The 26198-nt window shown below is 37.3% G+C and overlaps 3 protein-coding genes across 4 annotated transcripts in view; 1 reads left to right on the top strand and 2 right to left on the bottom strand.

Moving 5' to 3' along the window:
• The window catches only part of LOC147346307 (uncharacterized), a 70729-nt gene extending 55999 nt beyond the window's left edge, over positions 1 to 14730 (bottom strand). For both annotated transcript variants that reach the window (XM_086372436.1, XM_086372435.1), the window contains exons 1-3: positions 14628 to 14730; positions 7357 to 7488; positions 6927 to 6997 (exon numbers count right to left, since the gene is read on the bottom strand). The gene's annotated coding sequence lies outside the window, so the exon portion shown is untranslated. The remainder of the gene's footprint in view (positions 1 to 6926; positions 6998 to 7356; positions 7489 to 14627) is intronic.
• On the bottom strand, positions 1118 to 23577 carry C24H18orf54 (chromosome 24 C18orf54 homolog). Its single transcript, XM_086372434.1, has 9 exons — positions 23317 to 23577; positions 22606 to 22702; positions 19920 to 20242; positions 17866 to 18648; positions 17377 to 17527; positions 14628 to 14730; positions 7357 to 7488; positions 6927 to 6997; positions 1118 to 1332 (listed from the first exon to the last, which is right to left on the bottom strand). The coding sequence occupies exons 3-9, from the start codon at positions 20194 to 20196 to the stop codon at positions 1260 to 1262; spliced, it is 1590 nt and encodes a 529-aa protein (XP_086228560.1). The 5' UTR covers positions 20197 to 20242; positions 22606 to 22702; positions 23317 to 23577; the 3' UTR covers positions 1118 to 1259.
• Positions 23445 to 26198, top strand: part of STARD6 (StAR related lipid transfer domain containing 6) — a 20173-nt gene continuing 17419 nt past the window's right edge. Inside the window, exons 1-2 of the mRNA XM_086372437.1 lie at positions 23445 to 24413; positions 25056 to 26179. The gene's annotated coding sequence lies outside the window, so the exon portion shown is untranslated. The remainder of the gene's footprint in view (positions 24414 to 25055; positions 26180 to 26198) is intronic.

Raw genomic sequence — 26198 nt, 5'->3', positions numbered from 1 at the left:
ACTCTCAAACTGGGCAAAAAGAACAGTAGTGACTCTGATTCACTAGGCAAGGGAAAAAAGACAAGATTCACTCTACAGTCTTTGACATGTAATTTCTGCAACAAAGGTCTTATGTGGTGTTTTAAATTGAGGTGGTGGGGGCGGGGGGCAGGAATTCTTTCACCCAATGTGCTTAGAAATTCTTATTTGACAGTAAAGGTACTAGCAAAAAATGCTCCAAAATTTGAGTAGTGTTAATTTGTATACATACAAACATACTCTTTAATTTCATCAGGCTTTTTAAATATACTTTGCCACGTATTATGACTTATTTCTTCATTTTGTTAGTAAACATGCTTCCTGCTTATCAGAAGTTCACTTGATAGAAGTTCCAAAATTAGAGAACTCTGTTTAGTTCTAGCTAGTGACAAATCTTCTACAGACTGCTTTAAATAAAGTTCAGCATTTACAAAATAGCTTTAATATAGTTACTGATTTTCCATAGTCATTTCAGTTACCAAATTTCATAAAGCAATCGGTCAAATATAGTTTTTAACTAGTTTGAGCTAACCTCAAAATTTAAATCTAAGAAATATCAAAATGTTAAATTCTTCCCCGCAAAATGTTTTAAAAACTGTGAAATACTGTCAAATATTCTCACATAAAATAAAAGCATTAATTAAATGAGGTTTTTCTGGAATTCACAATATAAAACAATATTCCTTTTAGCACTGCATCAATTAATGTTATTTGCAAATACAACATATTCTTAAATGTTTGCTTTATGAAACTTGAAAGTAACATACTTCCATATAGATAAGATACATCAACAATTTTGATATTCCTTAAGCTCCTTACATTGGATGCTACCTTTATAAGTCTATTTAACTTAAGAGATTTTGGATAGAAACCAAGAAAAGCTTCTAAATGATCCAGAATCAGATAAAATCATGAGGATGCTGAAGAAGGTGTAAGTCCATGTAAGCTTCAAGAACAGAAATCATCCATCTTTGACTATTCGACATATGATAGCCTGAAGACCAAAGTCAGACTAGGACTATGGGTCCTCCCAATTCACCTCTGGTGTTTTGGCACAAAATGAGGAGAGGCCACAAAAAAACATACGGACGTTTTCAAGTCTGATTTTTAAAAAATATGTAATACTTGAACCAATCACAGAATAACGTATGGCTTATAGTTAACTGTCAGTTTAAGCGATGTGAAAAAAATACATTTTGTTCTGTGGTGACTATTTATTGGTTAAACTTTTATTTTCCTCTTCATATTTTCGGTGACTGTTTCCCACTGGTATCATCAACCAGGTCTCTCAGGCGAGATAAATGGTGCAAAGCCCTTCATTAAAAAGTATAAAACACATTATCAACCAACATCAAGGACTGAATAGGTAATGCAGACAGTAAGAAAGGGTCATTACATTGTTTATTAACTTCAAAATCAGTATGAGAGATAAACTTACGGAATATGTTTAGCATCAAAACTATGAAAATTTTTCTTTACAAAACCTTGCAATCTGAGTAACTCAAGGCTAAAATAATTCACCTAAAATTCTATAAACACATAAAAACTTATGTTTGACATCTAAAGATATTCTTTTTAAGTGTACCAAGTAGCCTAATAAAAAACAATAACAGGTACTATTTGTATCACACTTAAAACATCTTTTCCATGTGATTTTCAGAGTGAGATGATGCCTTTTGATATACTATGTATATCATTTAAGAATAAAGGACATAATTCATTTTTAACATATACATTCAAGGCAGCTAAAATTTTAAAAATAGCACTAAAGAATCAGTTACAATTGAGGAAAACTCATTTTTATTGAGCATGGGGAAAACAAATGACAATTACATTGAATAATGTTAGTATACCAGCAACCTAGTCTTCCCAATCATTCCTCAGACAAACCAAGAAGACAGGGACCCTTTCCAGTCTTCCTCTGACAGTATTCTTCCAGTTTTCCCTCTCCCCTACCCTTTAGATCCTTGAGGATCACTCAGAAAATATAAGTTAATCAACCATACAAAAATATGTCTCTGATAAACAAGAGACTAAGAAAAACAGAAATAATGTAACAATTATGATGTGCAGTAATCTTTAAGGTGAGAAATTAGTGAAAAGTTGTAATGATGTATAATAAATAAAATACATCCTCCACTTTACCAAGAGTAAGATGGAGAAAACTAGTAGTGTTAATTACTATATTATATCACATCTATTTCCCCATGCTCTACTTCTCAGACACTCAAATGTAATAATCTGAATTCTGGCACCCATTCAACAGCTTCTGTTAATTTTTGAGATTGTCATCTTCATTAACTAAATGACAATAATTCACCCAGGGTTACTAAGCAATTACAGGTAAAACTAGACTTTATTATTTCTACATCCTATAGTAATCTCTCTCTACTTAAAGAATTTTCTTCTTCCTAGACACACATTTATGAGGAAGAATATAATCTGTAAATATAATACTTGGGGCTTATCTTCCTTTTTCTTTTCAGGCTGTGATTCAAGAGACAGAAAGACAAGCGGCTAGAATCCAATCTCATTGTTTACAAAATTGGAGGACCACAGATTCTTTAGATTTTAAGGATCTATACAATGGGATGGGGGGGAATTATCTTTATTTTCACTAAATGCTATCTCTAAATTAGCATTTCCTTCCATTATGAATGTAAGCAACAGACTAAAGTGATCTCATATGCTACAGAAGTCAGAGATATTTTCATATCACATAGTCATTGCAAGTATGTTCTATACTCATGACTATTCCAAAATTACAAGTTATATAATAGTTACAAACTTACAAGTTATTAAATCCACTGCTATAACACAGGTACTCTCATTCTTTCTGTCTCAGTCCAAAAGTTCATATGACATAACTAGGTAACTATTAGAAAATTTTAAGTCTAGTTGTTCATCCACCAAACAGTGAAGTCTCAGTGGTGACCCAGACATCAATGTCTTCCAATATTCTCTTTAACCGTTTGCTGATCAACATGTGAAAGGTTAAGTAAAAGACCACACAACTGTTTAATGCTTTTATTCAAGTTTTGCAAAAGACCTTCACAATAATACGTTTTTACAAAATGAATTTTAACTTACCTGTATTTTAAATGTATTGTCTTATTTTAAATGCAATAGAGAAGCATATATTATTACTAATCAGAAATGTATTTAAATATTTTCATAATTAATTCAGTATAACTGGTTTCCTTTCTAATCCCATGTCGTATATTTTATGCCTTTAAAAAACTATGTCAGGTGGAAAGGGGGGGTGGGTGGGTAATAATGGAAAGGAATAAAAAAGCTAAGTAGAAATATGAAACGTTTAGTCGCTCTACCTCAGTTATACAATCAGTTGGCAGTTCCTTTCATCTAACTCTTTTGAGAATAAAGCCATCTACTTAGACTATCAAAAGTGATTGGTATTTCAAAGGTAAGTAAGGGAGAAGGGAAGGATAAAATTGCAGAAGGAAATTTTTCTTGATTTTCTTCTGTCAAAAAGTGAAAAAGCAGGTTAATGGGGAAAAGATCAACTTAAGGATTATATTACAACACTTAGTAATCATTCACCTTAAAAACTGAAATTTAAAAACTCATTTCTCATTGTGACAATGCATCTACCAATGACCATTCAAATACATACAAATCAACTCCCAGAAACTCAGCAACACTGATTATATGATGACAATTCAGCTATACTTTAATTTACTTATTGATATCTCGCATTTGCTTTTCTATTAGTACAACTACATTGGCTGTTCTCTTAAATACTATGTTTACTGACCAATATTCAGCTTAGTATTCAGCAGGAACTGAACAAAAAGCTTTTCAAGACAAACTGCCTACTATTTTCTAGATCTAAGTAACATACGAGCACATTAGAATAAAGAAAAATCTTTGCTTTAGGGTCATGTTTTACAAGTCTGAGAGCTGATTCTGTCTATCCCTAGTATAGAACGAACACCAGAAAACTGAGCAGGAAAGGAGATCTGAGAAACAAGACAATTTTCCAGCTATCATTAAGCATGGTCTTCACAGCATGACCTTTATTATTGAGAATTCTTACACATTCATCTCCAATTTATATACAAAACTACATGTCCTGAGGCCAAAACCAAATTATTTTTGGAGGACTGATAATTTTGCAATCATCCACCATTGCTGACCTTTATAGCGTGTGAACAATATGCAACTGCTCATTTTTTACAACCAACCTAAGCTTATACGACATAATAAAAGATCCTAGAAAAGGTACTGGCTCAAAAACCAATTCTTTCATTTGCTTAAAGATGATAATTTTAATATGCAAATGTATAAGACAAAACTAAGTATTATAGGGATACAAAACAAATATAACTTTGATTCCTACTAAAAGCAAAATCTTTCTGGAAAAAATAGTATCTTAAGCTGTATCAGCCATTTATACTTCAGGTCCAATGAACCTTTATCTCTGTTATTTCTAATAGGAGAACCTAAGAAAACTGTGTCCAGGGGAGTAAACAGAACCCATACTAAGATCTTGGAATTTCCTAAAGCTAAAAAAGATATTTTAATGAACTGATTAGCAATCCAAACTGTTAGAAAGAAAATCCAGTTATTTGAGGATTGGGGAGAAACACCCTAGAAAAGTAATTAAAGCACCTAAAATACAACCTATAACTTAGGCAAAAGTTGGGTCCTTTAAAGTATGAAAAGATGACCATAATCCTAAACAGAATATTTTGCAGTCTAGTAAGAGGAATTCTGAGACTGAATTAATTTTAACTTGTCCCTAAATCAGTCTTATCTAAAGACTGAAAATAAGGGGGAGAGGGGAAATGACATGCTTTCTTCATAAATCTAAACTTACTTCGTAATACTACAAATGCCTTACTGATAATACTTTCAAAATGTAAAATAAAAGCCAAATTGAGGTTGCTTCAGCTAATCCAAAACAATCAACAGCTAAGACCCATCTAACAAAACTGGACTCTTACTCTCTAAAATTGGCCTTGTGTAGACAAGATTACTAGATAAGGCAATGGCACCCCACTCCAGTACTCTTGCCTGGAAAATCCCATGGACGGAGGAGCCTGGTAGGCTGCAGTCCACGGGGTCGCTAAGAGTCAGACATGACTGAGCGACTTCACTTTCACTTTCATGCATTGGAGAAGGAAATGGCAACTCACTCCAGTGTTCTTGCCTGGAGAATCCCAGGGACGGGGGAGCCTGGTGGGCTGCCGTCTCTGGGGTCGCACAGAGTCGGACACGACTGAAGTGTCTTAGCAGCAGCAGCAGCAGACAAGATTACTAATGGTCTAAGCTAGAAAAAAGTTATTACTATAAAAAAAAATTATAGAAAATGGTAAAAGCACCTGTACAATCAGTATCAATTTTTGTGGTTAATTACATATGGTTCAGAGTTCATTTCCACCAAGAAAAACATCTTCTGGGCTATGTACTTTAACTCAGAAAATACACTTAAGTCTTGTGACACAAGTTCAATATCAATGTTTTTAAGAACTGTGGAAAGCTTGAGGTCATCTACTTTAAATTTTAAAGCAGAACGAGGTCTTTATCCAAGATAATCAATTGAGGCACTGCACGGAGACTAAAAGGATAATGCACTACTATCATTAATGAGAGTAGTATTAGGAACACAGACTGTAGAATCTGTCTGGTTTGAATTCCAGTGCTGTTTACTAGCCAGGCAGCTTTGGGCAAGTTACTTTATTACTTGATCTGTATTATGAAACAAATAATAGTACTTACCTCACGGGGTTGTAAAAATCACATGAATTACATACAAAAGCACTAAGAACACTGATATTTGGTAAATGTTCAATAAAGGTTAGTTATTAGTATCATTACTCACTGAATCCTATTAGATATGAAACATTACAGCCAAGACTACGGCAAGCAACAAAGAAAGAGGGATTATTTCTTCCCAGGATAGAGGCAGAAATTCATACATATTTTTTAAAGTATGCAAACAAAAATGATATACATATCTTTCTCATGACAATTACAAATTTACATGTCTAGGGTTTCACTTTTTCACTGCTTCCTTACATAAGAGAATCCTAAGCAATTCTGAAAGGACAAAAGGTAGTCAGTATTTGTCTAGCCCACTTATAGTCAAGCAAAATAATGTTACAAAGTAAAAAATTTTAATCTTAGTGTTTACTAAGCTGCATATTCCATCTTTTGAGGGCACTTCATATTCATACTCTAGTATTCTTGCCCGGAGAATCCCAGGGACAGAGGAGCCTAGTGGGCTGCCGTCTATGGGGTCGCACAGAGTCGGACACGACTGAAGTGACTTAGCAGCAGCAGCAGCATATTCACACAACCAAATCCATAAAATATAACCTTCTCATCTATCAATACCATGACTATAGGAAAGAACTGCATTCTTTCCAACTTTTAAGATAATGTAACTAAGAAAATAAGTAGATTAACACCTTAGGGCATCTGGACCTATCTTTACATCCAGAGCATTATATTCCCTTTAGATTTCTGCAGAAACATATCAAACAACGATACGATTACTTATCTCTTCTAGAGAGAACACAGGACAACACGTTTCAAGCACAAGCTGTTCGTCCAGAATGCCAACACCAACGCTCTCTCAAACTGTTGATGTTACTCAGAAGGGAAAAAGAAAACTTCTCCAAGCCATTCACATCTATTGTATTTTAAGTGTCCACAGTTATCTCATTAAGCCATAAGAATATTTTAAATAGAAAATAGCACACGTTTAAGAGAAAAGTCTCAGGATTAAACAACATGCTCCAGGAAGCTTAAATATACCTAGTACATGTCTTCCTTCTTAGAGCTACTTAATTCCATCCTGTAACCTTCTGATTTCAATCAAAGCAATGACTAAAACAGATTTGTATTCATAACATACTCAGAAATTAACAGAGAACACTTACTTTTGAAGTGACCTAGTAATAGGAGCCATACTTTCCTTCAACTGTAATTTAGAGAGATCATCCTCTGAGATCTATTATTGAAAACACCAAATATAATGAAATAGTAAAAATATTATATAATTACAAACAAATGCTATTTAATATGTGATTAATAAGAACACATTAAAAATATCATCTGTATTCCCAAGGAAATAAATCTAGTAAATAATTTTCAGTAAAGCTTAAATATATATACTTTTAATTCTAAAAATATAACTTTATTTTGCAACGGTCCTAAAGTATGCCTCTAAATGTTTGTTCACTATATACCATGCTTATTAACATAAAACTAGAGGGGAAAACTACAAAAAGATCTAGGAGGAAATCGTATCCTTCACAGATCTCAATTCACATTCATAAATTTCAATTCATAAATTAAGTTTATGCTTACTTGTTTAATTTCTCCTTTTGGCTCTGCAGTTTTGTTCTGATTGAAACTTTCTTGCACTGCCTGAAGATTAAATAACATTTGCTTCAGGGCTTCAACAGGTCCATGATGTTTCCCTCCAGAAAGGGTACAGCTCTAAAGTTAAAACACATGAATGATAAACCACTCAAAGTCTTAAGGGGAAAAGTTATATTCTGCCGTATTTCCCCACAATATAAAATTAATGCAAAATCCAAATAATACATGTCAATAAAGTGTTTTACCAAATCAAAACTGTAATTCAACCTCCTCTTACCCAGTACCCAGACGGAGTCACTTAAAGACAATCATTATTAAAATGCTGGCAAATTCTTTGTAGTCCTTGTTCTTTTACAATGAATGGTGCATGTTTACATTTGCAACACATTCATTTACCACATTTAAAATCATAGATTTTTACAAGTGAAAGGGCCTTAGAAGCAGGTAAGCCAACATGCTACTTTCAACTGTGTAAATGAAGCTCATATCAACTGAACAAGAACTAGCATTTCAAATACACAATGGTGTACTCTTCATTCTAAGAAAGAAAGGAAATTCTGATACAACATGGATGAACCTTGAGGACATTACACTAAATGAAATAAGTCGATAACAAAAAGAAAAATATGATCATCTTATACTATGATATGGATTGAATTTGTGTCCTTTCCCACACCCACCACCCCACCCCACCCCCGAAATTCATGATGAAACCTAACTGAATGTGGCTGTATTGAGAGACAGGGCTATAAGGAGGTAATTAAGTTAAGCGAGGTCATAAAGGTGGGATCCTGATAACCATAGGATGAAGAGACCAAGGAAAGGCCATGTGAGGACACAGTGGGAAGGTGGTTTGTCTGCAAGTTAGGGAAAGGGCCTTTACCAGTAAAATAATAAGTTAGCATCTTGATCTGAGATAATTTCGCCTCCAAAACCGTGAGAACTGAGTATCTATTGTTTAAGCCACCTAGCCTATGGCATTTTGTTATGGCAGCCTCAGCAGACTAAAACATACGTGGTTTCCAGAATAATCAACTTTATCAAGAGAAAGTAGAACGGTGCCAGCAGAGGGTAGTAAACAGGCATGGGGGTAAACAGGCATGGGTAGTTAAGTGTTTAATGAGTACAGTTTCAGTGGGTAAAGATGAAAAAGTCCTAGCAACAGATAGAGCTGATGGGTACACAACAATGTAAAGATACTTACTGCACAGAACTATATACTATACCCTTAAAAATGGTCAAAATATTATGAATACTTTAGCAAAATTTTAAAAAAGAAAAAAAAGAAACAGCATAAGGATTCAGTTTGGTTTATACTCCTACAACCCTGGAGACAGCACTTGAGGTGTTATCGCTAAATGATCTGCATCCAGTCACTGGTTTAGAAGAAATTCTAGCTGCCTAATGCTAACCATAAAAGTTACAAAGGCTTGCCTCTGAAATTTGGTGTCTGCCTTGAGTGAACTTTTCAGGCAAAACTGTGGTCAGAGTACCAAAAACAAGAAAACTAAAAAAACAGATTATATGAACTGTTGTGTGTCATTCATGAATGAATGTTTAATAAATGCTGTTCAGTACATTTGATAGAATTTGTTCTGAGACTTGGCATTAAATCCTGGGAGTGAATGCCTCTGAGTACATCTTTTGGTATAGCTTTGACTCTTAGAACTGTAGTACTGTTTCACATATTCAAGAAACAACCATTTAAACCACACAAAATGTGGGAATAACCCAATTTACACAATTAAAAAATGACCTAACAATATTACAAATGAACAACATGACCACACTGAAAGGAGTTGAGCAGAAAATAATTAACCAAGGTAACTTTGTTAAAGAATACTTTCGATATCATAGGGCTAAAGACAAAAAGTGTGTGTGTGTTAGTCGCTCAGTCGTGTCCAACTCTTTGAGACCCCATGAACTACAGCCCACCAGGCTCCTCTGTCCATGGAACTCTCCAGGCAAGAATACTGGAGTGGGATGCCATTTCCTTCTCCAGGCGATTTTCCCGACCCAGGAATCAAACCGAGGTCTCCTCCATTGCAGGCAGACGCTTTACTGTCTGAGCTACTAAGGAAGCCCCAAAGACAAAGAGAATCACACATAAACAATATAACTTAGCTGCTGCTGTTGCTAAGTTGCATCAGTCGTGTCCAACTCTATGCGACCCCATAAACGGCAGCCCACCAGGCTCCCCTGTCCCTGGGATTCTCCAGGCAAGAACACTGGAGTGGGTTGCCATTTCCTTCTCCAACGCATGAAAGTGAAAAGTGAAAGTGAAGTTGCTCAGTCGTGTCCGACTCCTAGTGACCTCATGGACCGCAGCCCACCAGGCTCCTCCATCCATGGGATTTTCCAGGCAAGAGTACTGGAGTGGGGCGCCATTGCCTTCTCCAATATAACTTAGCTAGTAAATCTATTTCTTACAGCAATTCTGAAACTATGCATATGCTAAGACTGAAAAAAACAAGTAAATCTATTATAGATAATAAGAGCAAAGATTCTTACCAGAGGAGAAAGAAGTTATAAATAAAGAACAGAAAGGGCTAAAACTAATACTGTGGTATTGAACTGGAATTAGTATTAGTATAAACTCATGATTTTATACCTAGACATAAAATATATTAATACATATGTAAATAGATATAGAAACATGTATACATGAATGTGGGTTAGTAAACATGTTTTCTAAGTCTGCCTGCTGAGAAAATCTAGCATAAAGAACCCAGGAGCAATAAGCACAACTCGTGCCTAGATCTTAGTTTCTAAACACAGTTTCCAAATAAAAAGAAACCATGGCTCCTCAAAGAAGTCCTCAAAAAATGATAGGGACATGTCGAAAGGATACAAGAGCCAACCTGAAGCAACTCTTACGGCCTAAACTGGAACAATTTAAGCAGCAAAATAATATTATTATATTGTAAAACTAGAAAATAATACCAGGCTTCCCTGGTAGCTCAGACAGTAAAGAGTCTGCCTGCAGTGTGGGAGATCCAGGTTTGATCCCTGGGTAGGGAAGATCCCCTGGAGAAGGAAATGGCAACCCATTCCAATTTTCTTGCTTGGAAAATCCCACGGACAAAGGAGCCTGGCAGGTTATAGTCCATGGGATAACAAAGAGTTGGACACGACTGAGCAACTTCACTTTCACTTTTCTTTCTTTCAAACCTAGAATTAAGTATCTGTAAGCCCCCAGATTTAGAGAATGAACTTATGGTTGCTAGGGGGGTTGAGGGAGAGGATGTTGGGGGGAAAGGATAGTTAGGGAGTTTGGATGGACATGTACACACTATCTATTTAAAATAGATAACCAACAAGGACCTACTGTACAGCACATAGAACTCTGCTCGATGTTATGTAACAGCCTGGATGGGAGGGGAATTTGGGGGAGAATGGATACGTATATATATGGCTGAGTCCCTTTGCCGTTCACCTGAAACTTTCACAAAGTTGTTAATCAGCTATACCCCAATATAAAATAAAAAGTTTTTAAAAAATCTGAGTCCCAATAAAAACAGTTTAATAAATGGGGAGGAAGAGCTCATTACACAAGAATTTCAACTAATAATTCAGACAAAAAACAAGATCCACCAATGATGCTAAAAACAGTGGATGGAAGCTTGAGACTATTAATACTTGCACAGTCTCACAGCATCTCCCCTAAGATATTTATTAATTACAAGGGGAAACTCTAATTTTACTAGAGAAAGCCAGTAGGCACCATATGTTCAAGACTAATATCACCAGTACTAACATATTATTATAGTTTTATCTATAATAAATATAAATTATCTATAAATAAATATAAAAAATAAATTTCAACGATAATTACATATTATCATATCAGTATACTGCTCTGGACTGAATGTGTGTGCCCCCTACAATTCAAATGTGCAATTTGAATTAATCCCAACATAACGGCACTTGGAGGGGCTTCTATGAAGTAACTACGTCACGAAGGTGGAATTCTCACGAGCAGGATTAGTGCACTTACAGAAAAGACACAGAAAGCTTGTTCCCTCTCTGCTCTCTCCACATGAGGATACAAGAAGATGGCCACCTGAAAACAAGGAAGCAGGATCTCACCAGACACCTTCATCTGAACTTCTCAGCCTCCACAAACGTGAGAAACAAATGTCTGTTGTTAAGCCATCTGGTCTATGGCATATTTGCTACAGCAGCCTGAATTAAGACACATTATCAATATTATCAATGACATCATGACCCCTCTGATATGATGCACTGAGAAGGGCACAGCATGATTTCTGTTGCATTCTTGCTAAAAATTCATGACCCCATTCTAATCATGAGAAAACGTCAGATAAACCCCACTGAGGAACAATCTACAGGAAAAAACCAACTGACCATTAAGTCTTCAAAAGTATCAAGATCATGACAGACAAGACTGAGGAATTGTCAAGACTGAAGCAGACTGAGGAGATACGGCAACTAAATGCAATGCTACATCTTGCAACAGGACACTGGCAGGAAAACTGGTGAAATCAGAATATGGTCTGTGGTTTTAGTAACAGTATTATGCCAATGTGAAAATTACACTATGGTCAGTGAGATGTTAACATTAGGGAAGCTGAAAGAAGGGTGACAGGAACTATCTGTATTATTTTTGCAACCTTCTATAAATTTAAAACTATTTAAAAATTAAAAAACACAGTGGTAGTGAGGTGGTGTGTGTGTAAAGGCAGAAGAAAAGGAATTGGCTGGTTAGTATTTAATGGTCACCCATCTCAAACTTTACAAAATTTACGCAGATCTGTTCCTTTACCAGGGTTCACTTCAACTAAGTAAACTGCACCACCCACTGCTTTAGTTGTTCGGCTCAAACATCTGGGACTCATCCTTTGAATCTTCTGTCTCCACCCTACCCAGTCACCTTAAGAACACATCACAAGTCTAACTATTTCTGACCACTTATAACGCTCCCAACTAACCCAAGCCTTTACAATCCCTATTATGGAAGATGGCTAAAGCCTCCTAACTGTGTTCCTTGTCCTTCCCCAGCTCCTCTCATGTCTATGTTCCATACCACTGCCACTTTATGTTTTAAAATGTAGATCTGATCATTTCATTCCTCCACAGTACTCCACGCACTTTTCATCACATTTACAATGTAAAATCTTCATTCCATTGCTTACATACCTACACGATCTGACTCCTGGTTACCATCTTATCTCTTAACCATTCTTCCTTGCTCATTCTGACTGAGCTATACTGACTGGACTCTGATTTTCCTTGAACATTTTTCTGCCTTGGGGTTTCTGCACTTAATGATTCCCTCTAAATGAAAAGTTATTTCCCTACGAGTACATGTGTGACTTACTCACTCATTTTAGGTTTTTTTTTTAATTTTATTTTTAAACTTTACATAATTGTATTAGTTTTGCCAAATATCAAAATGAATCCACCACAGGTATACATGTGTTCCCCATCCTGAACCCTCCTCCCTCCTCCCTCCCCATACCATCCCTCTGGGTCGTCCCAGTGCACTAGCCCCAAGCATCCAGTATCGTGCATCGAACCTGGACTGGCATCTCGTTTCATACATGATAATTTACATGTTTCAATGCCATTCTCCCAAATCTTCCCACCCTCTCCCTCTCCCACAGAGTCCATAAGACTGTTCTATACATCAGTGTCTCTTTTGCTCTCTCCTACACAGGGTTATTGTTACCATCTTTCTAACTTCCATATATATGCGTTAGTATACTGTATTGGTGTTTTTCCTTCTGGCTTACTTCACTCTCTATAACAGGCTCCAGTTTCATCCACCTCATTAGGACTGATTCAAATGTATTCTTTTTAATGGCTGAGTAATACTCCATTGTGTATATGTACCATAGCTTTCTTATCCATTCATCTGCTGATGGACATCTAGGTTGCTTCCATGTCCTGGCTATTATAAACAGTGCTGCGATGAACATGGGGTACACGTGTCTCTTTCCCTTCTGGTTTCCTCAATGTGTATGCCCAGCAGTGGGATTGCTGGATCATAAGGCAGTTCTATTCCACACATTTTAGGTTTTGATGCAAACATCACCTCACAAGAGAGGCCGTTCCCGCCCACTCCAGCTAAAATTTCTCTGCCCTCGTTTCTCTATCTCAATCAGTTTTTCTTCACAACATGTGTAAGACTCTCCTTTATACACGGGCTTCCCAGGTGGCACAATGGTGTAAAGAATCCATCTGCCAATGCAGGAGACACAGGTTCAATCCCTGGGTTGGGAAGATCCCCTGGAGTAGGAAATGGCAACCCACTCCAGTATTCTTGCCTGAGAAATCCCATGAACAGAGCAGACGGTGGGCTGTAGTTCATGGGGCTGCAAAGAGTCAGACATGACTGAGCACAGCACTTATACATTACTGTTTGTTGTTGTTATTCAGTCACCATTACCTATTTCATTTTGATATAGCTCCTCTGTCCAACTTGGAATAAAAAATCCAAGAGGCAAGGATTCTTCTCTTATTCACCATTAGGAATACAATTCCTAGAAAAGTGTTTGGTACTCAAATTTATCTGGCAAATAAATATTTGATAATTAAGTTTCATTTACCCAGCATTTACTATAGTATCTTATTAGAGCACTAAGGTCAGACATATTCTGACAACCTCTACTTTCTATAGTAAATGTCACTGAAGGAAAAGATATATATTAAAATTTTTAGCTAATTTTTGTCTGGAATGTTCAATCTCTCAAATCTTCCAGATGTCAGTATCTCAAAAGTGTATTTAATATTCAACAGCCATGAATTAAAATTATAAATCGTATTATAATCATTCCTTACGTACATATATAAACATTTACACTTTGTTTCAGGATTACTTGCAAGATGTACATGTGCTGATTTTATAAAGCTGAGTGATAAATTTCTCATTTTAAATTAAACAGATGTATAACTGTATCTTAGAAACACAACTCTCAATAAGCAACTGCCCTATGGGAAAATATAATTTACTCTGTAAGGTGCTGTTTTACATGTTTTCCAGGAAAAAAAAAAAAAAGAAATCACTGTAATGACAATTTAGGCTCCCCAGAGAGTTCAATCCCAGGTCCCTCTACTTCAGAATACTAAAATTATCGGTAATTCTAGGAGTGATGGTCTCATGGATATGTGCTGGGGAAGAAAGGATTTGAGCCATTTTTTGTTTTATAATATCCAAGTAACTTAGAAATTAATATCTATAAATTAGTCATAAATATTCCTTTAATAAGATAAAAAGATTTAACGTCACCCACCTGATTATCATCATTTAAAAAATCTTCAAGGAATTCATTAGCATACTTTGTCTTTGGAATTTCTTGAGGACTATCATCAGTGTTAACAGGAACAGGAGATTTGCTAGGATTTAAGGATACAAGACAGTATATAAGTTCCCAATTGATAAAAATTAGACAGTATATAACTGACTGTTATCATTTTAAATGGTCACCATGAAGTAACCATTATAGACAGGATTCCTATGGATGTTGCTTGTTAATTCCTTCATCTTCTCCCTAAACTTCTTCCTTCATCATGCCCTATCTCCTTGCTTCTCCTGTAAAGCTTTAAGAAAAAAGATAAAGAAACTGAAGACATTAGTCTTTAATTAAATAAATGAGCCTTCAAATATAGGTATCCTCCAAAAGCGCATTTGTTTGAAACAAGCAGTACATTTTTCCAACTAAACATTTTTGGTCACTCAATATTAACACACAAAGCCCCCACAAATTTATAAGTTTCTATTAAGATGGAACTACATGCTCCTACATCAAAGCAACAGAAAAGACTTCTCTAGAACTGGCACTAAGGACAGATTAAAGTGGGAGAAGGATTAATTCTGAAATTAAAATTCCTGAGTTCAAATCCCAATCCCAATCATTGTATGACTTCACAAAACTTTACCTTCACTTCAGTTTCTACATTTGCAGTCCTTCTTATCTCATACACTACATAAATTTAACTCTCCATACCTGGGACATTTAAAAGAAGTTCAATAAATAAAAGTTTTTTTCTTACTGTTCAAGGGGAAGAAAAGTACATCCCTAGCAAAAGTAAATATTTTCTCAAAACAAAATTCCATTAGCTGCACAGAATAAACTCATTCTATCTCTCTCATTTATATATCAATATGTGTTTCTAACTCGTGTCACATATCTAAGACTCTTAAAACACTTAAACATCATAATGCAAATTTTTTTCTCAGTAATTAGCAGTTCTTCATTATTCACTCATCTGATTTGTAATTTACTATGAACTTTTTCTTGTTCCCAAGTAGTTTTTCCTCCCATTCTTTACCAAAGAGTTTGTACATCCACCAACTATCATCAAAAAAGCATTTATCTGATTATAAAAAAATGAGTGCTGGATACATATGGATTTATCATACTATTCCTCTACTTTTGTATGTGTTTGACATTTTCTATTACAGAAAGTTAAACCAAAAAAACAAAAACAATTTTCTGGCTGTGGTTATTCTTTTAGCACACTATTACCTAGTCAATTTTGTTTTTAATGACAGATTAATAATTTATCAATATCACACTGAAGTCAGATCTATATCTTATCACACCATCAATAATTTTATGTAAAACATATCCATCATAATATGATGGTACTACTGCTGCTAAGTCGCTTCAGTCGTATCCGACTCTGTGCGACCCCATAGACAGCAGCCCACCAGGCTCCCCCGCGTCTGGGATTCTCCAAGCAAGAACACTGGAGTGGGTTGCCATTTCCTTCTCCAATGCATGAAAGTGAACTAGGGCAAACCATTAATGATAATTATACAAGTCAGAAGTCATAGTATCTAATTACAAAATACATTTAGTATATTCAAAAACTTTACTCAATTTAAACACCTCTGATATTTGCTCACCCTATAGGATTTTACAAATACACACAATACAACCAACTGATAAGAAAATAAGAAATTAGTAAATATGAAAAATAAGAGAACTGTAAGAATTAAGTGAACTAATCATTAATCCTAGTTTTTTTGTGTGTTTTTTTCTAAACACATTAATGAACCAACAGTTGAGAAATGAAGCTGAACAAACAAAAAATATTCTGGATGATCACCACCACTATTACAATTTACAAGGGAGCGTCATAAATCAGAAACTGTCCTAAGTACCTTATATTTATTTTCTAGTCAACTGAATCCTCACAACCCCAAAGTAGAAGCAACCTGTACAAAATCTCAGCAAGGAAATCACAGAATCAAGATTCTAAACTGCAATTACAGTCAACGTCCACACTTAAGAAAATAAGACGCTCAACTGAGAAGTAATTGAAGGAGTCAGGAAATAAACTCTGAACAGAATGAAGGTTTAGACAATTAAAGATATTAAATTATCAGAGCCTAGGACAGGATTTAGGATTACAAAGAATGCATTTCTGACATGGAATTAATATCACTGAGAAAAGAAGCTTTCCTAGATTCTTCCTCTACGCTCACATTCATGGGTAAACACTTTTTAAATTATTCTGAGCAACTATATCACAGAGAGGTTTAGCACACAAATGAAAACACTCTTAGAAACTTCAAACATTTACTATACAAAAATTCTACCATCATTTATGGAAAATAATGATTGAAAAATATTAAAATGTAAATGAAGAGAAATGAATATTCTAAAATATAGAGAATATAGAGGGAGATAAAACTTAAAAGTGAAAAAAGAAAGTAGTAAAATTTTAATAGCCTTCTCCATTTGCAAAAGAGTTGCTTTTGGTTCTAATTCCTATTAAACATATATCAATATTTTATAGTGCAACGAAAGGATCATGTAACAAAAACAAAAGTTATATAAGGTACCTAAAGTTACCACCTTCTTGTGGTAACTAATGAAAAATGCGATCTAAAGCAAACAACACTGAAAGTTATGCTCTATAAAAATACCATGATACTACCATTGTTAATTATCATTAAGTTACTTAAAGATGAAACCAGATGTGCACATGGCATTCTTCATTTGGAAAACTGAATGCTGCATTTTAACTTACAAAGTAACAGGAATATTTTCCCATGATCTTTCCGCTTCAAGTTTATCTAATGAACAAGGACTGTCATCCTTTTTCATAGTCTTTGGTAACTCTTCAGTACAATGCTCTAGATTTCTCTTGGCCTTCAGGATAAGCAATTCAATTTTGTCACCTAATTTAAAAGATTACATTAATTATTTAAGAAAAGAAATAAACGCAAAGCATAGTAAAATCTTATAAAGGCAACAAGAATTTACATTATTTGGAATATAAACATATCCACAATAGCAAGCTATGTTAAAATGTAACATTTGTTGTGACACAAAGAAAAAAATAAGACATTTTTCTAGTCACAGAATACTACATAAATAAAGGTGATAAGAGTTCAAAACAAAAATATAACTTGAGCATTCTATCAAGAATATAACAGATCCTAGATACTACATCAAATTTACAGCACTTTCTTTGGTTCTTAAAAACAGTAAAAACACAAAAAAACAAAACAATTACCACTGAATGGCTTTTTGGATCCTGGAAGAAGCAGATTCTCACACAGACAATGGCTAGGTTCAGGACCACATTTATATTCATTCAGTAATCCTTTATCCTCACACAAGGAATGTGAAATGCATGAAGGTTCAAAAGAATATTCAAAACAATCTAATTTATTCATTAGCCGAGAAGTTCTTTGTGCCTGGTAACTATGCCTCGGAGAACATTGATCTTCTTTAGACATTTGATGTATTCTTTGACTATCTGTATCAGGTAACAAGTCTTGATTGTAGAGCCAGACTGGGTACTTGAAGTCCGGTATACTAGTTATCCCTGAAATATTAAGGTCAGACTTCTGGCTAGTGAGCCATCTTGGGTAATTCTTTTCAAGATTGTGTTCTGAACTGTCCCTAAAAGATAATTTTTTGGAAAAAGATAAAGATGGTACAGAAACGCTTTTATTAGCCTTATTCATGAGTTTTGGGTTTTTTAGCCTACCACATTGCCTTCCTTTTATATTTGTGTATACAAGTGGGGTAACTAAGTTATCCTTGCCCTGGAGAGCAGCTGGTTCTTGAAAATTCTGCTTCTTTTCTCTGTCAGATGAACTCAGTCTTCCAATATGTTTCCTGTTTTTCTTGCTACTTCCGTGACCTGATCCAAAATAAGTGAAAGAAAATGATCCATCTGCTGGAAGCTTTAATAGATCATCAGTTGTTAGACTAATGGAGTCTATGTCATTAAGAGTTTGTCCTCTATAGGATAAGGATAAATGTCTTTTGTCATCAAGATTTTCAAAAGCTGAAAAACAAAGAAGAATTCTGTTTATCTTCCTGTATCACATATAAAAATACTTCATAACATTCAACAGTAAATGAGAATTAAGAATTAAGAATCATGTTTGCTGTTTTTCCTTAATCTTTACTCAAGCTTTGATTAAAAGCCTGAAAGGTATAGGTTGATGTAACTGGATATGATTTTTTTCCTTCATATGTCTTCAATTTAACTACTTGCTACACTTTTTGCTTTCCAGCCTCCTAAATATTCTCATATTCTTTAATTTACAGTTTCTTCATCTAGACACACCCAATGCACTAATACACTCACATGAATACTGGTCACTCAACTGGCTTCAACACAGGAAAAAAAACAAGTCATTAAACTAGGTGAAAAAATAATTTGCTTTCTTGCTTGCTAACCCTGAAATAGCATTCACACGCACAGAACAGCTGTTCTAATTCTCCTTTTCTGGAATATACTGCCCACTTTTTTCTAACAGTTGATGTAAACTTTTTTCACCCTAGGGGTCAGTCAAGTGTTAACTGGGTTATCAACAGATGCATTTTCCAAACTTGTCTTCACGGACCTCGATACCGTGCTGTGCTGTGCTTAGTCACTCAGTTGTGTCTGACTCTTAGCAACCCCATGGACTGCAGCCTGCCAGGCTCCTCTGTCCAAGGGGATTCTCTAGGCAAGAACAGTGGAGTGGGTTGCCATGTCCTCTTCCAGGGGATCTTCTCAAGCAAGGGATGGAACCCAAGTCTTGCGCATTGCAGGTGGAATCTTTACCAACTGATCCACCAGGGAAGCCCCAATGGACCTCTGACCAAGGAAAAATCCTTAACATCCTGTGAATGTTACTGCCCCACAGAATACAGATAAGAAGACTAATATAGCCCTATCCTCTCAACTGAACTGATCAAGTATAAATTCTGAAAGACTGAGATTTGCTTAAAGTCATTAAGCTAGGTAATGAAAGCTAGAACCACCAAGTCAATGCTCTGTCCATTACACTGTAACAGAATGGCTTAAGGGTTTAGAATCAGCCATCTGCTATTACTAGTTGCATTTTATGAGCTTCTACTCCAAAGTTAAAAGAGGATCTTTACCCCAAAACTCCAGAGAACCAAAAATCACAGAATCATTTAAGAAATATATACAGATCTCAACATTACAAGTCATTTTTTATTCCAAAAGAACAAAATAAAGCATCTAATTTTCTAAGACTACTATACATCTCTCAAAATTCTTTAAATTAATAGGTAAAAAGAAAACAAAGGATAAAAGCATACCATTGTTTGGTTTACAAATGTAGTTGGAGAATTCCGGCATATTAGCAGAACATTTATCAATGTTAATCTTTCCAGTGCTTGCACCAAGACACATTTGGCTTAGATCAAAATCATCAATATAGGCCTGTAGAGCCTGAGATGCAGAACTGTACAGTTTATCCTTATACTGAATAGAGCCAGAGTTAGAGGAATTACTGCCACTCAGGTTGCAGCTTAACAGAGAAGATACTGAAGATTGCCGAGAACAAACTCTGTGTTTTGTATCTGATTTTGCCATGGCTTCCTCAAAATTGGTGATTTCTATTCATTTCTCCTAAAAGCAACTATAATACAAAAAGAAAAGATTAAAGTTCCAATTAAAATAATAGGCCACACACAGAGAAACTACTAAATTTGTATAAACTTTTTACAACTTTACAAAATAAAACTCATTATCTATAAATTATTTTTAGGCAATGCACATTATATATTTTCCATTTTAATTACTGTAAATTCTTTCATCATCGATTTAGAAAACATGTGAAGTGAAGTCGCTCAGTCGTGTCCGACTCTTTGTGACCCATGCACTGTAGCCCACCAAACTCCTCCGTCCATGGGATTCTCCAGTCAAGAATACTGGAGTGGGTTGCCATTTCCTTCTCCATGTATTGAGCACCTAATATATGCTAGGAATTATATATACAAAAATTATCTGATGAATGATGCAGGGAGCTCAGATCTGCTGCTCTGTGATAACCTAGAGGTATGGGATGGGGTGGGATGGAAGGTGGGAGGGGATTTAAGAAGGAGGGGACATATGTATGGCTGATTCATGTTGATATGGCAGAAACCAACACAATATTGTAATTATCCTCCAACTAAAAACAAATACATTTTTTAAAAAATCATCTAAGACTATATAGAAAGTGTCAAGGGAAGAATACTCACTTTTTTTAAAGTCCTGTAAACTACTGACGTAGTCTTTTCTTATGCTCATACACTCTTATGACATCATAATACATAACATTCCCCTATACAAAATACTGTTCAACTCATAAGCCCACCATACACTACACACAGTAGGAGCCTGATAAATTTTTAAAAGGCATCAAATGACATAGTTGAAACAAGAAGGAAAAATGGAGACTAATTATCCACTTTCAACATTTTAAATGCCAATATGTAACTTTAGGCAACCTTTTCCCCAAAGATTTGAGCAAACAAAATAATTTACAATATTCATCAATAAATAAACTGCAAGTCTTACCATGAAATAAGCTGGCAAAATGTTCTTTTCCTAAAATAATGCAGTTTTAACAATCCTTTTCTGACATTCGTTTTTTGATACTACCCTATTTTCAATTCTCATGTAAAACAGATTCAGCCCTCCTCTCGAAGGAGACTTAACAGTATGGAAAAATTGCCTCAATGCACTCTTTTTTTCCATTATTAAAATTGAGAGAATTTCAGTCTACATTAATATAGCAACAACAGTATATTTGAAAACCTAAGAAGTAACAAATGAACCGGAGAAGGCAATTGGCACCCCACTCCAGTACTCTTGCCTGGAAAATCCCATGGACGGAGGAGCCTGGTAGGCTGCAGTCCACGGGGCTAAAAGTCGGACAGGACTGAGCGACTTCACTTTCACTTTTCACTTTCCTGCATTGGAGAAGGAAATGGCAACCCACTCCAGTGTTCTTGCCTGGAGAATCCCAGGGACGGGGAAGCCTGGTGGGCTGCCGTCTATGCGTTCGCACAGAGTCGGACACGACTGACGCGACTTAGCAGCAGCAACAGCAACAAATGAACAGGGACTACTTCAGTAAATAATACGACATTCTTTTAAGAATCAAATCATGGATTTTCTGAAGTAAAAATGAAAGCTTAATGTCTAGGACTTATCATATGCTATGATATTATAACATGTTTCAGTTCAGTTCACTCACTCAGTCATGTCCGACTCTTTGCAATCCCACGGACTGCAGCAGGCCAGGCTTCCCCTTCCATCATCAACTCCTTGAGTTTACTCAAATTCATCCAACCATCATCCTCTGTCGTCCCCTTCTCCTCCCGCCCTCAATCGGGGGTTATAATGTTGGGAATGTTTAAGTTATAACAATATTTAATGTAATTTCAATAGCTGTCAAATTTGATTTTAGAACAGTGAGAAAGTCTTCAGTTTAAGAAGAGAAAAAGGTCAGAGCTGACAGTAGTCAACCGAAGCATCAGTAGAATGTAAGATAATTGTTATTTCCCTGAATGTTCTGATACGGCTAGACCAAGTCAGCTTTGCCCTTTCTTCACCTTTCTAATGATTTTAAATCTTCTCGAGTAAATACTGCTGGGATGACAAACCTGACCAAACACTTCTTCCCTTACTCCAACACGGCACAGGTTACCAATTTTATATTTTATTTTACAAAATCTTAAAAACAAAAACAAAACCCTAAAAGGGAAAGCTGTTAAGTTACAGTTCTCAGTAAGTGGGTAATAACATTTATCTTAATTCACAAGAAGCAAAAAGAAAACCCACGACTGAATTATTACTGGGCAGTTTCCAAAAGTACACAGAAGAAGAAAATTTAAGTCAACTCCTGGGCACCCTCATTCTGCATCAATAACCAACACAACCACACTCTTTATCCACCCACTTCTCCTCACGTTCGCCACAGAATTATTTTGAAGCAAATTCGCTGTCTCTTACCGTTTCTTCCGTAAACACTTCAGCATGCCGCTCCAAAAGGAAATCCATCATTCCGACGAATATAATGCTGAAACGAGTGGCCAGTGGTTTCAACTACCTTTGATTCAAACGCAGAACGTACAGCGTTAACCAACCAATATGGTAATAGCTCACAGGAAATAATAAACAAACGACTCAACGGCTCTGTGATTTATGTTAGGAAAATGAACGTGTTTGTGGTTGCCGCAAAAACAAGACTTAATGACCCTGGAAAGCGAAGATCGCTGGCGCCCCTGCTGAGGGGCATCTTCGGGTTCAAAGCCTGCCCCCCTGAATGAACTAGGACCCACCTCCCTCGGGGATTCCAGCATCCCCCGCCAGCCCACCCAACGCCGCGGTCACAGACACAGCTTCTCTAAACCGTTATCAGACAACAGGACTGGGCGGGCTGAGTCTTTGCGAGGCGGCGGCCCCCGAAGCCCGAGAGCCTCCCTCCCCGCCCGCTTCAACCTCCGGAAGCGCCCGAGGGCCAGGTCAGGCCCCCTCCATCCCATTCCGAGCCCCTCCTCTTGAAGCTGCCCGCTTCCCACCCGGCCTGTCAGCCCGCGCCTTGCCTCGGGAAACGCCGTCCCTCTCCCACCCCGCCATCTTTCCCTTAGCCCTCCCCTCCCTCAGGCTGTCAAGGAATGGGACGCCCCTCGGAAATACACCCACCGTTCGGGCCGAACTCACCGACGAAGGCCCAAAAAAATTTAAAAAAAACGAGAAAAGCGCACACGTCCACAACTCTCCACTGAAAGCCTTGGGCTGTCACCGGATGGGAGACGCGACAAAGCATCCCGACCGGGTAGCCGCCCCGCCTCCGCCTCAGCTCGCTCGCATCTCCCTGCGCCGTCACATCCCAGGGCTACGCCCGCGCTAGCTTTCAAACTGACCCAACATGGCGCTGACTTGCGGTGCGCATGCGTGGTGCTCGTAAGAGGGCGGGGCGAGGGGCGGGACGGAGAGAACGGGGCTGGGTCGCGGTCGCCGCTGGGAAGTGTAGTTTTTCCTTCCGGGTCTTCCGGGGTGCGGAGATCCCAGGCTACCTCGGCGTTGTTGACCGGCACGAGCTACGTCCTCCCGGTCTTCGTTACGGCTCCGTGCGGCCGGTCTCCACGGATGACAGGCTGAGCTTCCTTCGGCCAGTTTCCCGAGGCTTCAAGAGGGGACTGGGCAGAAAGGGGGACCTGGAACCCTGGCGCTTCCGTTTCAGTCTTTTGAGAGCTAGCCCCTCCATTCCAGTCCTCCCCACACGCTCGGCCTCCCTGCTTTCAGAAACCCGCTCCCAGGATAAAACAGCCACTGGGCCCGGGGGGCCGCTCCCCAGACCACGTTCTTCGCTCCCTCCCTCTGCGCCTTCCCCTTCCCTTCCGTGAACCCGGCTTCCCTGGTCTCCCCACCAGCCCCCTCGAGTTCAAAGCAGACGCGGAATTGGAGGAGGGAGTTGGGCCCGCGATGACACTTAACAAAGTCCTTGGGGACCTTGATTCCCAGGGAAGAATGGCAGTGACCCAGCACGGATTGGGGACCCACTCAGGCAGCCCAGAAAGAGGGAGATTATACAAACAGATGTAAAGAGCCACTTAACAACATATGGGAACCTGTTTACAAGGCTGGGACAGGATGTGGGGTGCGAAGAAACCAGTTTCAACCGAGTGGTGTTATCAGAAAAAGATGCCATCTCAATATTGGTTTGTGTTTATTTTCCACTGACCCTGTGGGTGAAGATATCCTTGATCATTATCCCATCTGAACATGTTCCTGCACAACCAGTGTTACATCACCAGGTAATACTGTCCAACTGGAGTCTTGCCGTTGGCTCTTTTCATCTCGTCACCCTCTCTAGCCCACTAGGCTTAACCATACCTTTTTTTTTTTTTTCTTGGCAAACGAAAAGGTCCAGAAGCTATAAAATTTAGTTGAGTGGTTCAGTTAAGCACATGTTTGTTGTGGCAGTAAGCAGTGCTAGCGATTTGAAAATGAATAAGACAAAGTCCTTGCAGAAAGTTTATATTCTAGTGATATGTTGCAAAAAATCTGCGATTTCCTGATCCTTCAGTATCAAGTATGTTGTTGGTAGGAAATAAAGGACTGTGTTAAAAATGCTGGGAGAAGTCCAGGTCGGGGACCAACCAAGGATTGTTAGTGGCATGAGCTTAAAAACTTAGACATTTTAATCCACATTTCACACTTAAGTGTCTTTTAAACCTGTCCTTTTAAAAGGTAATTTCTCAAAGATTCTTTTCATAAACATTATCTTTATGTTCTTACTACCTTTTTCTTACATTGAGGAAACATATAGTACATGTTTCCGAATGAGTACATAAAGTACAAATCAAAGACACTGAAAAAATATTAAGGAAATTATCAAATATATTTTCTAATTCATGGATCAAAATAATTCTGCTTCCACTTTTGTTCCTTCACAGGTTAAAAGATATGGAGATATCCATCAGGATTTGGAGAAGAGTCCCAGTAGTTATTAAAATTCTGGCTTAGATCTACTAGGAAAGGTAAAGAAACCAAGAGTCTCCTAAGAAGAAGGAATTATAACAGTTTACCAAACGTTTTTCAAATATATATGTCAATTAGGTGCTACACCTTGCCGAAGAACTAAAACAAGAGAAAAGTAGATTTATGATCCAACCTAAAGGCATTTAGGTGAGAGCAGGAAGACATATGCTGATAATTAAACTCTGAGGTTTATTCAGGCAGCTTTTAGGAGAGTTTTTGGTTGTTTGTTTGTTTTTAGCTAGATTTAAATATGTCCATTTAAAGAAAAAGCAAAAACTAACCTTTGATCACCAAGAAGGGCCTGACACTGTTTCAGTCACTTCTACATATATTAAATCACTTAATCCTCATAATAACCCCATGAGACAGGTATTACTATTCCCTGTCTATAGAAATGAAAATCGAAGTCCAAAGGCTAAGCAGTTTACCCTAAATTATAAAGCTGGTGGTAAATGGCAAAGCCAAGATTTGAATCCAGTTCTGTGTTGTCATTCTTTCCACCACACCAGCCAGCTTCCCTTATGGGTGATGGGCCAAAGGACCAATGAGACACCACCTTCCTGAGCTCATTCAAAGCAGGAACAGGATCATACTCAACTGCTTTTGCCACAGATACCACAATATTTAGCCCTTAGCAAGAGTTTAATACGTCTGTTTGATCTGAATTGATATGAACTTGATCCTCTCTGAAGAGTATATTTAAGCAAAGACACCAATGAGGAGGAGTCAGTTGTGGGCACACTGAGGAAGAACAGTTAAAAGCACAGGGAACAGCAAGTACAAAGACCCTGAGGTAGGAAGTTGCTGATTGTATCTGAGGAACAACCAGGAAGCTCAATGTGATTGGCGCTAAGAGGGAGAGAAGGAAACAGGAAGACGTTGACTTTGCAGAGGAAGCCGGGCTCAGGTCCTCAGCGCCACTGCCACTCACTGTGAAAGAGACGAAGCCCCAGTAACCCCTGATCAGGAGATTACGTTGCTTCACAGGAGAAAGGAAGCAAGACTGAGCTGTTAGAAATAATATGTGCCAGGGAAAGGGGTAAGATGTTTAGTGTATT

Source organism: Bos grunniens, chromosome 24, assembly GCF_055505025.1.
Source record: "Bos grunniens cultivar Pamir isolate PY7600 chromosome 24, Bosgru_T2T1.0, whole genome shotgun sequence".
Taxonomy (NCBI): domain Eukaryota; kingdom Metazoa; phylum Chordata; class Mammalia; order Artiodactyla; family Bovidae; genus Bos; species Bos grunniens.
This window is presented reverse-complemented; position numbering and strand designations above follow the sequence as displayed.